The 13,849-nt window shown below is 51.0% G+C and overlaps 1 protein-coding gene across 5 annotated transcripts in view; it reads right to left on the minus strand.

Annotated features, from left to right (window-relative positions):
• Positions 1 to 1,337: 1,337 nt before the first annotated feature.
• Positions 1,338 to 13,849, minus strand: part of SLC25A37 (solute carrier family 25 member 37) — a 34,192-nt gene continuing 21,680 nt past the window's right edge. Inside the window, exons 2-5 of one of the 5 annotated variants that reach the window (XM_074355723.1) lie at positions 11,890 to 12,032; positions 5,931 to 6,159; positions 3,890 to 3,946; positions 1,352 to 2,014 (exon numbers count right to left, since the gene is read on the minus strand). In XM_074355723.1, coding sequence (XP_074211824.1) covers positions 1,494 to 2,014; positions 3,890 to 3,946; positions 5,931 to 6,159; positions 11,890 to 11,937 — 855 coding nt within the window. In that variant the 5' untranslated portion in view covers positions 11,938 to 12,032 and the 3' untranslated portion in view covers positions 1,352 to 1,493. Of the gene's footprint in view, positions 2,015 to 3,889; positions 3,947 to 5,182; positions 5,859 to 5,930; positions 6,160 to 11,889; positions 12,033 to 13,849 lie in introns of those variants that run through there. The other 4 variants (XM_010954967.3, XM_010954966.3, XM_045516651.2 and 1 more) reach the window with 4 other exon arrangements.

Raw genomic sequence — 13,849 nt, forward strand, 5'->3', positions numbered from 1 at the left:
AGGCCTGGCAGCCCACGGAAGGGTGTGGCCAGAGGAAACAGGCTTGCGTTTGCTCTTAGTGATCATCTGGCTCAGATGCACCATTTCAGAAAACAAGGCAGTTCGTGGTCTCAGAGGGCACGGACTGAGCAAGGATGGAGATGGCTCAGAGGCACCCTGACTGGACACAAGGGCCCAGATGCCTTCAGTAGCTGGACTTGGGGGGCCCGGCCTGACGGGGAAACTCGTGGCGGGCAGGGGGGCAGGCAAACGCCATAGACACACTTGCTGTGGTTTTTAAAAGCGCTAAAGCTGCACAGGGAAACATAAGACAGATCGAGAGATTTCGTCAAAACCCACACAGACAAGAATATCCGAAGTGCCTGAGTAAAAGGTTGGTGGAGCATTAAAGCCGGAGGATCAAGGTAGGACTTTTCTCGCTTGCTGCCCCGTAAGTAGCTAAATGCTGGCATTTCAAGGGCTTCTAAGTGCTGGCCCCGTGAGACATACATTCACGTCACTCACAAGGGAAGGAAAAGGTCTCAGTAAGTCCAAGGCCCGCCACCCTAATTCCACTGGGGCCCACTGTCCTCCCAGTGTGGGCCATGCTGCCAGCCAGTCGGGTGGGGGAGGGGTGCACACAGCAAGAGGAAAAGCCCCAGGGCCAGATCTTTGGTCCTGGAATTTCTAGGAAAGACAAAGGGAGAAAGCACATGAAGGCAACTGATTGAATAAAAGGAAAAACAAAAGTAGTTAGAAGTAATATATCATTATTTTGACTTTTTTTTTTTCAACGTACCTTTTCCCCCACGAAAAGAGAAATTCAAAATATAAACCTTGTATTTATTATTTTACATTCAAGTGGAACTTCCATCTGAGGGGCTCAACAGTTTTAGGCCACGTGGAGCAATTTATGACTTTGGTGCCTTTTTTGCTTAACCCGATGGAAGAATTCAGCCCTCTGTTTAAAAAAACAAAAAACAAACAAAAAAACCCCAGCTCTAGTCCCAGTTCTAACACTTGTCTGTACACACACACAGGCACACACAGAAACCCAAAAATGTCTCCATAGAAAAATAAAGGATAAACATTATCCATCTATTTGATACTGTGTACTGGAACTTTTATATACATCATTTTTGTTTTCCTCTTTAATGTTTTCAGTCACTGCACATTTTCTTCCCTCCTGTGTGATCTATGATTTTAGGGGAGGAGATGCTACAGTGAAGCAGAAAAGCTGCATCACTCTCGGGGGAGGGAGAGAAAAAGCAACTTCTCCCTCCGCTTCCCAAGTCTTTCCCCTCCTTCCGCCAGCTGGGATGTCCCTGCGGACGGCCGGCGGGTCAGCGGCTGTCCCATCCCCTCCTCTCTCTAAGGCATCAGGGAGCAGAAGCCCCACCCTGCCAACACCCTGCCGAAAGAAATCTTGGTGTGAGGGCAAGGGAATGGAAGCAGGCAGGGGGAGCCTTTGCCCAATAGAAGATTCTGGAATCACTTGCCACGGCCCCATTCCTTTAGTATAGAGTTCGATTCTCCAGCTTGTGCTTGGTGAGGAAGTACTTGAAGAACTCGTAGACGGACCAGGAGATGGCAGTGGAGGGCATCTGGTAGATGACACGCGCCTGCACGCCCTTGAAGTAGCCAGGCAGGCCGTTGAGCTGGTAGACCGTCCGGAAGGCGTTGGCCATGCCCGACAGCCGGCCGCTGATGTTGGCCAGGTTGAGGGCCATGTTCTCCTGAGTGTTGAGGAGGGTCTTGCAGACGTCCAGCGGGGTGGTGGCGGCGGCGGCGAGGGCCCCGGCCAGCCCGCCTGAGATGATGTGGGACTGGGGGTTGTAGTCCCGGTAAGGGTTGATCTGCTCCTGCAGGAACTCGTAGGTGATGAAGTGGATGGACTGGAAGGGAATGTTCATGGTCAGCTGCGTGGTGTAACTCCGGTAGAAGGCCCCCACGCCCTCCGTCCCCCAGACTGTCCGGATGCAGCTGAGGGCCGACCGGTGCGGCGAGTTGTACATCTGCAAGCGCTGCTTCACGACTGTGGCCGGGCCGCGGGTGGTCGGGTTTGGCCCCACCCCGCGTCGGAGTGAGGTGGGGAGCCAAGCCGTAAAGAGAAACAAGCAAGTTTAGACACACTGGTGCATGGGGGCCAGCGCACACCCAGCCCCAGCCTGAGAAACCGCCGAGGGCCACCTCCAGGCCGTCCCGTTTAAAAACCTGCCTCCGGGACCCGCTGCCAGGAGGGGGCTGTCTCCTGAAGTTTCTCCTGCCTGAATTTTGGTTAAGGTGGTCCCTAAACCAGGCAGCCATTTCAGACTAGATGCACTGATCTCCCCAGGTCCTAGCTGCCTCGGGCATCCCACACGTCGCCAACCTAAACCCTGCTCCTGGCCCCTCCGTCCTCCTGTCTCAATTCATCCACTGGACACATGTTCCATCTTTTATCCTCAGTGGTCTGTCCCTCTGACAGTGTTTTTAGCTTCTGTATCTCCAGGCTCTTGGGAGAGACACTAGAATCTTGTCCACTCAAGTTCAATGACAAACTCCAGGGAAGACCCTGGTCTTGGTTAACACAAAACTAACTGGTGGCTCAAAGGACATGGGGCAAATGAGAGCCAACTGTGGTCCCTTAGGCTTAGAGTTTTAACTGTCCCCATGCATTGCAAGATGGACACATACAGTGTGCTTTTCTTTACTTTTAAAGAAATCAAATTCTTAAGTCAGTGTAACATCAGGCAGAAGAGGGGGTAGTTGAATCTCACTTTTTTCTCCTTTAATAAAAGAACTAAAATTCTTGCCTGGTTAACATGGCCTAACTAACTGGTCGCTGGCCAGGTCCCGATATGAATCGCTTTAGACACACACAAAAAAGTCCACCTCCCAGTCTGACCCATCACGCCCCTGAAGGTCAGAGCAAGTTTTCTATCTGCTGGGACACGGGAGGCAGCTGAGAGCAAATAACATTTAACCTTAAAAGACAAAAACAGACGAACTTATAACACAGGACTTAAAACGTTGAACCTTTTACCTCCAGTTCTCCCTTCTGGCAAGGGATCAATTTCAGATAGGGGAGAAAAGTGGAAAGGGTCCCATACCTCACACAGACAAACCCACCTAAAAGACCGCCCAGGACCAGACCCCAGTCAGCTAAGGACCCGAAGATACAGACAAAGCCGACAGAGCTCGTCTGCACACCTCAGAATTGCTTTATATGCTCCCAGAACTCAAAAGGAGGGGAAAAGGTGACATGGGAGGAGAGAGCTACAACCAAATGGGCAAACGTTAATTTATGCAGTTGGCTGATGCGTACGTGGGGGTTCAAAATACTCTTCTCCCTACATTTGCCTCTGTTTGAAATTTTCCATAATAATTTCACATTTCTTTTCAAAAAGCAAATTAAACATAAGTCCTCATGAATGGCCTCTGACAGGTTCCTTCTAAATTTGTCTAGGGTTGATAATAGTTAACAAGGGCCAGCAGGTGTGTGTGTGTGTGTGTGCGTGTGCTCCCACTCACGCATGCACACACAGGTTTCAGAGTAATGCAAAAGCACACTAAAGAGTCCCCAGGAGAGCTTGTGAAAGCAGATATCTTGTCCATACCCCCAGAGATTCTGATTTAGGAGGCCGGGGGTGGGAACGTAAGAATCAGTATTTTTAATGTGCTCCCGGGAGATACCGATGCTGTGGTCCGGGGATCACATCCTGAGTCACTCCATTTAAGAGAACAGGAATACCGGAACTCAAACACTCACATCCCTACTTGAGACCTTTGACAACATGGTAAAGAATCCTCCTGCTTATTCTGACTGGGGGCCAGGAGTCCCCTTGCCGGACCTTCTGTCCCCACCCCCCACCTCTCCTGCCCCACTGCACATCCCCTACTGCCACTCCCTGGGACCATGAAACATTACCTTCTGCTGGATTCATTACCGCATCGTGGAGCAGGGTGGCCATACTCCCAGCTATCCCTGCAAAACAAACTCCAGAAAATTACCCTCTGGGACCAGGGGTTCTGAGGCAGTTCCTGGAATCTAAAATCAGACAGGACCCTGGACCTAGCTTTCTAAGAAACAAAATTCACTACCAACTCCACCCAGGTGAGCACTTACTCTTAAAACCATAAAGTGATCACGGAAATACTGGATAAAAATGGGGAAGGGAACACAGGCACCATTACCCACATTTCAAACCTGCAGAAACCCCGTTTTCCCAATGAAAAGGTTAGACCTCCTAACACTGGATTTGGGACCAGAAACCACACTCAGTAGATTTTTCCAGCACCGAGATTTTCATTCTCTCTTGTCCTTTGCCTCTGTCTACAGGTTAACTCCCTCTGCCCTTAAACTGGGGCCACCAAAGGGGCCAATTATCATGTACAGAGCAGAGAGGGGGAAAAAGAAGAGAAATCTCTATGAACATTCCTTAATAAAATTCAGGCTTTTTTTTTTAATGGTCAAGATAAAAAGACCATCAGGAACACCTGCATATGCGGGATTTCCAGGGTCAGTTTGCAAAGTGATGACACGTCTCCGAGACCACTGACCCCATCTGAGAGTCTCATCTGGCCTGGCTTCCAGAAGCAGGAACTTCAAAAGCCTGACTGAGGCCTGGAATTTTGCTTTTGGCTCTGGGGTTCCTCCCTCTTGAGTGACAAGGCCTCGTAATTAAGATTATGGCTGGAAGGTGGGAGGAACCAGGATACTGGCTAAGGCTTCAGAAATGCATGAAGTGCATATATCACCCCCTCCCTCCTCCACACGCACTTTGGATTATCCCCAGAAAGGCACAACCACAGCACGCACCGCTGTGAAGCAGTAACAGCGCCGGGCCGAACTTAACATAAACTGGGCTCCAACAAACCGCTTTCAAGGGGTTCAGTGACCAAGGAGTTAAAAAGGCAAAAGGACTCGGGGACAGTATCAGGGAGAGGATCTTAGTGGCCATTTCAACAGATGCAACTAAAGGCTGATTTTTAAAAAGCAGAGCAAATATCCGCAAACCAGCCAGGTAGAGTTACCACCACCGGGGTTTGCTGACGGGAGAGAATGCTCTTTGGTTTTGAGTAAAACAAAACAGAGAAGGGGGTAAAAGGTTGTTGCCAGTTCCATCTACCTCCCCGTTGCTGAAAAAGAATTTTGTTAAAGGACTCCTAAGCCCCGCTTCTCCACTGTCCCATTCCAAACCCAAACAAAAGCCAAACCCACAGGAGGCTAAAACAGCCGCTCAGCCGGGCCCAGTCAGACAAGCCGGCGGACCAGCCAGCGGCCAACTCAGGCCCCCCGCCCGCCTGGCCCCCTCGGAACAACCAAAGAAAACGCTTTCAGCCCTTGCTTGCAGACAGATGCAACTCAGACAAACGGAAGAGAATAGAGGTGAAATTCCCAAATTCCCAGAAGCTTAGGTGGGGAAGGTCCTCTGCGCCGGAGCAAATCCTTCATCAGCCATAAAACTTCTTGACCTTTTAAAGCTTAGTTAGATCTTGGCGTTGCTGAGACCTGTTGGGCCAGTTTTAAATAGTCTCAAAGAAGCTGTCCAGATAGCTTTTTTTTTTGTTTTGGAATCCAGCATTCAAAAGTTTTGTTTCTATTCAGGGTTTTGGTTTTTTTTTCCTAGATCTGATCATTAATTGCTTTGGAATTTTTTTTTTTTAAAAAAAAGCAAAAACAAAATGGCAAAACCACTCGACAATGAAAACTGAAACTCTCTGTCACCGACTTTCCCCAGGCTTCAGAAAGCGAAGGAGGGGAATGGAAAAAAGTGCGCGTGCATGTGTGTGTGTGTGTGCGTGTGTCAGGGTGTGTGTGCACACACTCCTCTAGCTGGAGTCCTCGGTTCATAAGCAAATGTGGCGGAGATGAGGCGTCAGGCTGCTGGGTCACAGGGAGAAGAACCCTGGGGAAGGGTCTGTTGAAGGAGAGACCTTTCTAACTCCAGACAAACGCTTGCAAATACCGTTGGCTAGGTGGCTGTTCCCTTGATGGTGGAAAACGGCATTTAAAGTCCTTTTCATGTTTTCGTAGCAGGCAAAATACATGGCGTGGGCGGGCCCCGCACCCATCATCATCACGTTGAGGCCTCGCAAGGGCCTCCAGAAGCCTTCAGTCCGTATGATTTTCTTGAGAGCTCCGTAGACACTTGTGTAATGGGCTTTGGGATCTGGATTCAAACTCTGCATTCGTGTCTGGGGGAGGGCAAGAAAATAAGAAAAGAGTGGGATTAACAAGGATGCTAAAGAGGGAAAGGATGACCCAGGGAGACAGTGAGAGAAAACAGGCCATTTTCATAATTTCACAGGACCTCTGGGTGAAGGAAAATTTGATTCTTCTCCTTTCTGGAGAAATTCCACCCCACAAGCAATACACACATACACACATTTGCATGAATTTCATTATGCCTAGAAAAGAGGGGAAAAGATGAGGGGCAGGATTTGGAGCAGGCAGATCTGCCCAGCCACTGGCAAGCTGTGTGACATCTAATGAGTCCCTTAACCTCTCTGGGCTTCGGGATCCTCAATTTAAAAAACAGGGTTGTTGCAAGCATCAAATGAAACAATGTGTGTGAAAACCCTTAGTAAACTCAGAGACCAAGTCAAACAGAAGTATTATTATTATTCAAAGGTTCCCATTCTGGTTCTAAAGTCTCCTGTGTCCTCATTTATCTAAGACCTGTGTTGTGAAAGTTCTGTTCAGCCCGACTGTGAAATCTCCCTGGAATCCTCCATCCCTCACCTCCTCATCTCCCCTAAATACTTTTTACACTTCGTCTTTACAAGTTAGCACTGAAATGTATGGTCTTGTTCTTCATTTCTTCCTGTGTAGAGACTTGCATCCCTGAGCAGAGACCAGCTTTCCCCATATGTCACCCCCATCACGAGCATGCTTTCCTGGAGTTACCTGTCCCTCATATCACTCTTTACATCTAGAGCTTTCCTGACTTATGAAAAGTCCACATCTGGCTGCATTTCTCAAGCCCAGAGTGTGAGCTGCTGAGCGACAGGTGGAACAGAGGCAGCCTGCCCCGGGGGCCGACCTTGGCCTGTCGACAGGAGGTGGCTCCTGCCAGCCCCCTTCCCAGGGGAGAGGCCCGCCTTGGCAAAGGTCTGGAGTAGCTTCCTGTGCCTCTTCCTCCCGGGTTCTGGCCTGGAGTGGCAAGACCAGCCTCCGGAGGGTGGCCTCCCTTGGGTCCCAGCAGCCCCTTGCAAGCAGAGGGGGATGGCCGTGCGAGAAACACACGAGACCAGAGCAAGGAGCCGGGAGACCAGATTCAGGACCTGACTGGCTCCATCAGGGCCACGTGGCCTCGGCTGTGGCATCTCATCTCTCTGGTCCCCGGTGTCCTCAACCGGAGTATCAGCACAGCAGCTGATCATCAGAATCACCTGGGAAATGTCTAAAAATACCTAATCGGGACACCACCCAACATGCATGGATTCAAAAAAATTTTTTTTAATTCCCCAGACAATTCTGATCATCCTTCAGTTTGGAGAACTTTTAAATAAAGATCCCTTCCAGGCCTAGCATTTTCTTGTAACGTCTTCACCCGGCCTTGGCAGTAACAGATTCACCTCTGGTTATGTGAGGAGGTGGGGAGGGGTGGCTGGGAGGCCGGAGTCGGGGGAGAGCAGGGGCAGGAAGCAGTGGGCACATGGTGCCAAGGCCGAGAGCCAGCCAAGCCGACGTCAGTCTGAATTCTAGCTCCAGAACCCCAAGAAGGTTCCTTAAACTTGGGGTGTGGAATAAACCCCCAGAGAGCTGCTGGCAGAGTGAGAGGTAACTGAGGGATCCCCTGGCTAGGGGTGGCAGTCAACAATGACTGTCCCCTCCCTCCCCGCCCCGGAAGGAACCAGAGGGGTTCCTTTCCAAGGCTGCTCACTGACATCAGCCAGCGCACGTAGACTTACAAGGGGAATTTGGGGCTGATTTCTCACCTCCCCTTCTTAAAATAAGGGGTGAGGCAGCGGAGTAAATACTGAGCCAAAACGCACCATCCTCCTGTGGAAAAGAAAAGGACAGCTGGGTACGTGCACTCAATGGACTTCTCTGTCCTTGGGGGCTGGGCTACTCAAGGGCAGGCCATACTCAGTGGGACAGAGGCAAGGGGTCCATGAGCGCAGAGGACCCAGTGATGTCCCTGCGGCCAGGCTTGGGGCCAGCACCTCCTTAGTCCTGCGGCACCTTCATTTCTCCAACCTGCCTGCAGGGGGCACCACTGGGGGGCCGGGCGCCAGGAGACAGAAAATAAACAAGAAAAGACAAGGGAGGAATGAGGAGGACCTGTCAGAAAGAGCTGAGGAAAAGGGTCGGGCAGCAGGGGCCAGGGCTGGAGAGGAGATAATCAATGTAGTGCCTTTTTCTCTTTTTCTGTGACTCTGCCGGTAAAATATACAACTGACGGCTGGGCATTTTCTAGCTATCTGTGGATCAAAGGAGGAGAAAAAGTTAGGGGTGACTGGGAACAACCCAAGTGTCCACTGATGGATGAATAGATAAGCAGAATGTGGTCCATCCACCCAGTGGAATATCATTCACCTCAAAAAAGGAAATTCTGATGCATGCTACCACACGGGTGAACCCCGAGGACATTAAGCTAAGTGAAATAAGCCAGTCACATAAAGACAAATAGTATATGATTCCACCTGTATGAGGTCCTGGAGACCCCTTGGGCAGAATGGTGGTTGACAGGGGCTGCAGGGGAGGGGGTATGGGGAGTTATTGTTTAATGAGTAGGATTTGGGGTCTGCAAGACGTAGGGGTCTGTGGAAGGATGGTGATGATGGTAGCAAAACAATATAAATGTACTTAACGCCACTGAACAGGATACTTAAAAATGGTTAAGATAGTACGTTTGATGTTAAGTGTATTTCACTGCAATTAAAAAAAAAAGTCAGGGTGTGAGGGTGGAGAGAAGGCAAAAGAAAATGAATCAGGATGCCCAGAGAGAGGACAAAGATTAAAAAGCAAACAAGAAAACGGAGACAAGAGAATTTCACCAACAGCCTTTCCTGTCCTGGGTTTCAGTTTCTGCTTCCCGCCAAGCTGCACGGCTCTCCTGTTGCCTCATAGTCAGTTCCCGTTCTCTGCATTTTCATTCTCCCCTCTTGGAAATTCACAATGCCCATTAGCATATTGAAGATGCCAGGAAGCCCTTCAGGAAAGCAGGCCGTTGACCTTCGTGTGCAGGCACTTCTTCAAGGTTTGTTTGTGGCAAAAGGAAGCCTCGTCTCACTGCATAACCAGTCACACCTTGCAGAACACACTTGAGGAAACACAGCTGCAGCTGACCGACCGCACACACCCTGGAAGCAGGAAGTGCAGAGACTGGCTCCAGGTGTGAGAAGGACCCCTCGGGCAGCGCCTGCAGAGAGCGGGCCCCAGGGAACAGCCTGAAAGATGAGGCCTGAGAAGGGGGCGGGGCTGCAAGTAAGCAGGAGGAGCCCTGAGCCTGGTGCTGCGAGTGATGGAGACTTATTCCACGTCTACTGCATAACTGCTCCTGCTCTCAAAGGGCCAGGAATGGAGGAAGGTGCTAGGGCCCTGAGACTGGGAGACCTGGGTCTCTGGCCTGGTTCTGCCACTCACTGAGCAAGTCCCCTCTTCCCCGCCCCCCCAGCCCTAGACCAGTGATTCCACAGGGCTCCACGCCAACGGTACAAACACCGTATTTGTGCTGAACTGGCTCCATCAACTCCCAACAAGGCTAGAATAGCCAGGTCAAGCCCTTTTCTCAAATTCTGCCCTAAGAAGACACAAACAGGACAAGCCTGCCTTGTAGGACTGTTCTCTTATTGACAGGAGGAGGGGGGAGCGAGTGGAAAAAGGGTGTTCTGCCCCAGGCGAGCTCACGGGATCATATAACAGGAGCAGCAAGGGCCTGGGCAGAGAGCAAGTCTAGCTCAGCACCCACCTTTTCTGATGGGAAACGGGGGCCCAGGACGGGAAAGGACCTTGCCCAAGATCACGTGGATAAGGAGTCACAGATCTGGGCCAGGACCAGAAAAAAAGGGGACAAGCTGAGCCTGGCAGGGAGACCTCGGACCTTCCTGAGGGTCCTGCAGAGGACAGCCCAGCCTGGCCCCGCACCTGCAGCACCACTCGGCCACTGTCCTCCCTCCTGACCAGGACACGGCTGGAGATCCCCAACCTTTCTCGCTGAATGTCTCAAAAATAAAAACCAAGTAATACTATAAAAAACTTCCCATGACTTGGGGCACTTCCAGGCCTAGGAGAAGATGGTGCAAAATCTACCCATTCACCCATTCAAATGCATCTGCTCTGCTCTTACTTGGAGGCAGGGGTGACGGGGAGACAGGGCAGGGATGGGCGCGCGCGGGGCTCCCAGTTCATGGTGTGAACAAACAAACATCACAACACAATGGGCAGGCACCCCTCCCACAGAGGGACCGGGGCTGTGCTCCAGAAGGCCGCCCAGGAATCTCTGCTCCAGACTTCCTCCCAGAGAACGGAAATAAGGTTCAAGCACCAAGAAAGTGCTAGGAAAATGCCAAACAATGTTATTAGGATCTGCCGCCCAGCGCCTGCTTCAGAATTAAAAACCAAATTGGTGAGGTCAGTTCTCTCCTTCTGTCAAGTGTTTCCAAGTAGCACTGACATCACTAAGTTGAACTATGATAAAATGCCTAAGCCAGGCTGCAGGGCCAGACCCCAGCCCCCTCTCTATTTTCGAAGTCCCACAACCACCCACCCATGGATGTAAGGCCTCCCTCTTTGGCCCATTTCAACCCACAGCCCATCCAACGCACCGTGTGCAGCTACACTGGGGTCTGCCTGCTTATGACACTCCAGCTACATGAACAGCCACCCAAGGCAGAGACGGCAGGCCAGGAGCCGCTTCCCACGCAGGCCACAAGGGAGAGGCTTTTTTTTTTTTTTTTTTTTCTGGCACAGTGCTTTGTGGGCAAAGGATTGTCTTCCGGAGCAAAGCCACAGACCTCATCCAGGGCTTGGAAAGCCCTCTCTCGCCTTCCAGATTCCTTAGGAGGCACGCACAATAGATGAAGAAACCCAAACCACATCAAGGGAAGCATACACAGTAAAACTTTCAGCACTCGGAGTTTAAAATGGCCAGCGTCCTGACTCGGACAGACCCTGCACCCTCATCACGCTCATTACAGGGGCTGGACTCCCGATGGTGCTTCCAACAATCACGCCCTGGCCCTTTGAAAATGCATGCAGGAATAATAAAAAACAAGGCATGGGACATCATCCAGCATCACTCTCCTCCCATTAACCAGGAACGGAGCAAGGCAGAAAATCCTTTAATGGGAACTGCGCTGTTTTCGGCACTCCGAGGCACATCAAAGTTTATTCCCAAGTTCAAAATTCTGAATCACGTCTTTTTACATCTCCCAAAGGGCAAAAGTGTAACCCTAAGGAGAATATACTTTGTCTCTGTCTTTCTAATCAAAAGGAAAACTTCATCCATTTACATATTAAGAACCAGCAAGAGAAAAAGGACTCCTCAAAGGCAGTCCTGGCCTCCCCCTCAAAAAGGGGGGGCGTTGGGGAGAATGACTGCATATCAGGAGCATGTGGTGGGGTGGTGCACTCTGAAGCCCCCCTGACACCTCTCTATGACGGCAGCAAGAGGGCCAGTTCCTTGGAAAACCAGGCAGCAAAGCTGAACAGGAAAGAGATGAGGTGGTGGGAACACACCTCGCACTAAATCAGGCCTGAGTCAGTGCCCCTGCTCTGCCTACAGGAAGCCCCAGACCTCCCAGGGCTTTCAGGAGGCCCCAGTGTCGGAGGAGGGTGGGAGGAAGTGGGTTCACACACGGGAGAGCAAACCTTCAAGCCTGCTCCGCCTTTTCACTCATCTCCCATGGGGCCCAATGTTCACAAAGTCACACCTGCCCCGCCCATCGGACCAGCCACCCTCAGGCATTCCTGGTTACCTGCCACCTCCGAGGTGCGGGGCCTGGACTGCCAAGGGTCCCTGCCATTTGTCATTCATGCTCTCCAGACACATTCCTGAAAGCTTCGGGCCCCTTGGGGGTGTGCACAGGGGACACTGCTAAGGACTAAGGGATGATATCACCTACATAAGGAGTCGAAAAAATAATACAAATGAATTCATTTACAAAACAGAAAGAGACTCGTAGACACAAAAACCAAACTTCTGGTTACCAAAGGGGGATGGTGGGGGAGGAGTATGGGATTAACAGATCCACACTACTATATATAAAATAGATGAATCACAGGGTTTTACTGTGTAGCACAGGGAACTATATTCAGTGTCTTATAATAGCCTATAATGGAAAGGAATCTGAAAAAAAACATATCTGTACAACTGAATCACTGCTGTCCAGCTGAAACTAACACAATAGTGTAAATCAACTACATTTCAGTTGGAAAAAAAAAAAAGACTAAGTTAAGAGCTTCCACAAATTATTCAGCAGAAAACAAATTCCAACCAGACATCCAAAACCAAGCTCCTCGGCCCCACAAAGAAGCAGCCACAGCAGCAAACACCACTGCTCCCAGGAACAGGCCACAGACCCAGCAGCTCATTGAATCGGAAAAGGGGGCCAGAAGAGGGGTCAACTGAGCTGCCCTTGGAAAGAGGGACAGTATTTCAAGCAAGAAATGGAGCCGTCTTACAGGCCCTTCCATGCTGTTTGCCTTTTTACTAGGTGCGTATTTCTATTGGGAAAAAAAAAAAGCCAACAGAGCAGGGAGAGGAAGAGAACGTTCTGACTGAGGAGGACGTGAACACGCTGGGGGGCCTGGGGAACGGAGGCGGGTCTGGCTGGAGGGTGTGTGTGCAGGGGCCGCAGCGGGAAGGTGCGACGGGCAGGCAGCCCCAGACTCAGGAGGGTGGCCGAACTTTATATGATCAATAAGTGTTTGCTGGGAGAAAAGGCAGGTCGGGGCTGGACCATGGGAGGCCCTGCCTGAACAGTTTGCTAAAGTGTCTGGAATTTACTTTGCAGTCAAGTGTTGTTCGTGGTTACCTACTGCGCATAACGAAGCAAGCTACAAAGAGCCACACGGTAAGCAGGGCGCCTGGGATCGCCCACATCTGGGAGAAGGGTTCAGGCCTGGGCGACAGAAGCCCACGGGGTCTCATTACAGGCGGGCGCTCTCTCCACAGCTGCGAGGCCACTGTAACACCACACGCCACGAGGGTCTCCCTCCCCACCCACAGCAGCAGCTCACAGCCTCGCCTGTGGCTCCAAGGATGCCATTCCCACATTCCTTTATCCTGGGAGTCAAACCTGGTCACTCCTCCCCTTCTCTAGAGAATTCCACAGCAGGAGGAGGGAGGAATGAAAGAATCCGTACCTGGCTCAGGCCCAGGGACCCAGGACACACTCAGAGACTAGATTGTGGCCTGTCCAAAGGATTAAATTATCTCCACTCTACAGGTGGGCAAATTCCCAAGATTCCAGGTAACAACACTGGAATTTCATGGGTGGGATTGGAGACCTCACTGGGAGATGAAAGGGCGGGGAGAGCAGTGGGCTGGAGGGGAAGCCTGAGCCACTGGTCCCTCCTCCCCACCTTGCAGGGCTCCAGTAAGACCAGCCAGGGCTACTGCGCTGTGTCCCAGTCCCACGGCTGGCACTCAGGACTGCATGGCCGTAGGCAAATCAGCTTACTTTTCTGAGCCCCAATGCCTCTATTCACACAATAATTAAGATAATTAAACAGTAACATTAGCAGCTAACTATCCCCCATTTTATAAACAAGGAAATTGAGGCACTAGGGGATAAGGGACTTGCCCCAAGGTCACCGGAAGCCAGGCAGTCTGGCTCCAGAGCCACACCCTTAACCACCAGGCTACCAACCTCTCATGAAAAGGTGGGCTGGGTCACCTAAGACCTCCTGCTTTTCTCTTGTCTCTGATGACTA

The sequence above is a fragment of the Camelus bactrianus genome, chromosome 31 (assembly GCF_048773025.1).
Source record: "Camelus bactrianus isolate YW-2024 breed Bactrian camel chromosome 31, ASM4877302v1, whole genome shotgun sequence".
NCBI classification, from domain to species: Eukaryota; Metazoa; Chordata; class Mammalia; order Artiodactyla; family Camelidae; genus Camelus; species Camelus bactrianus.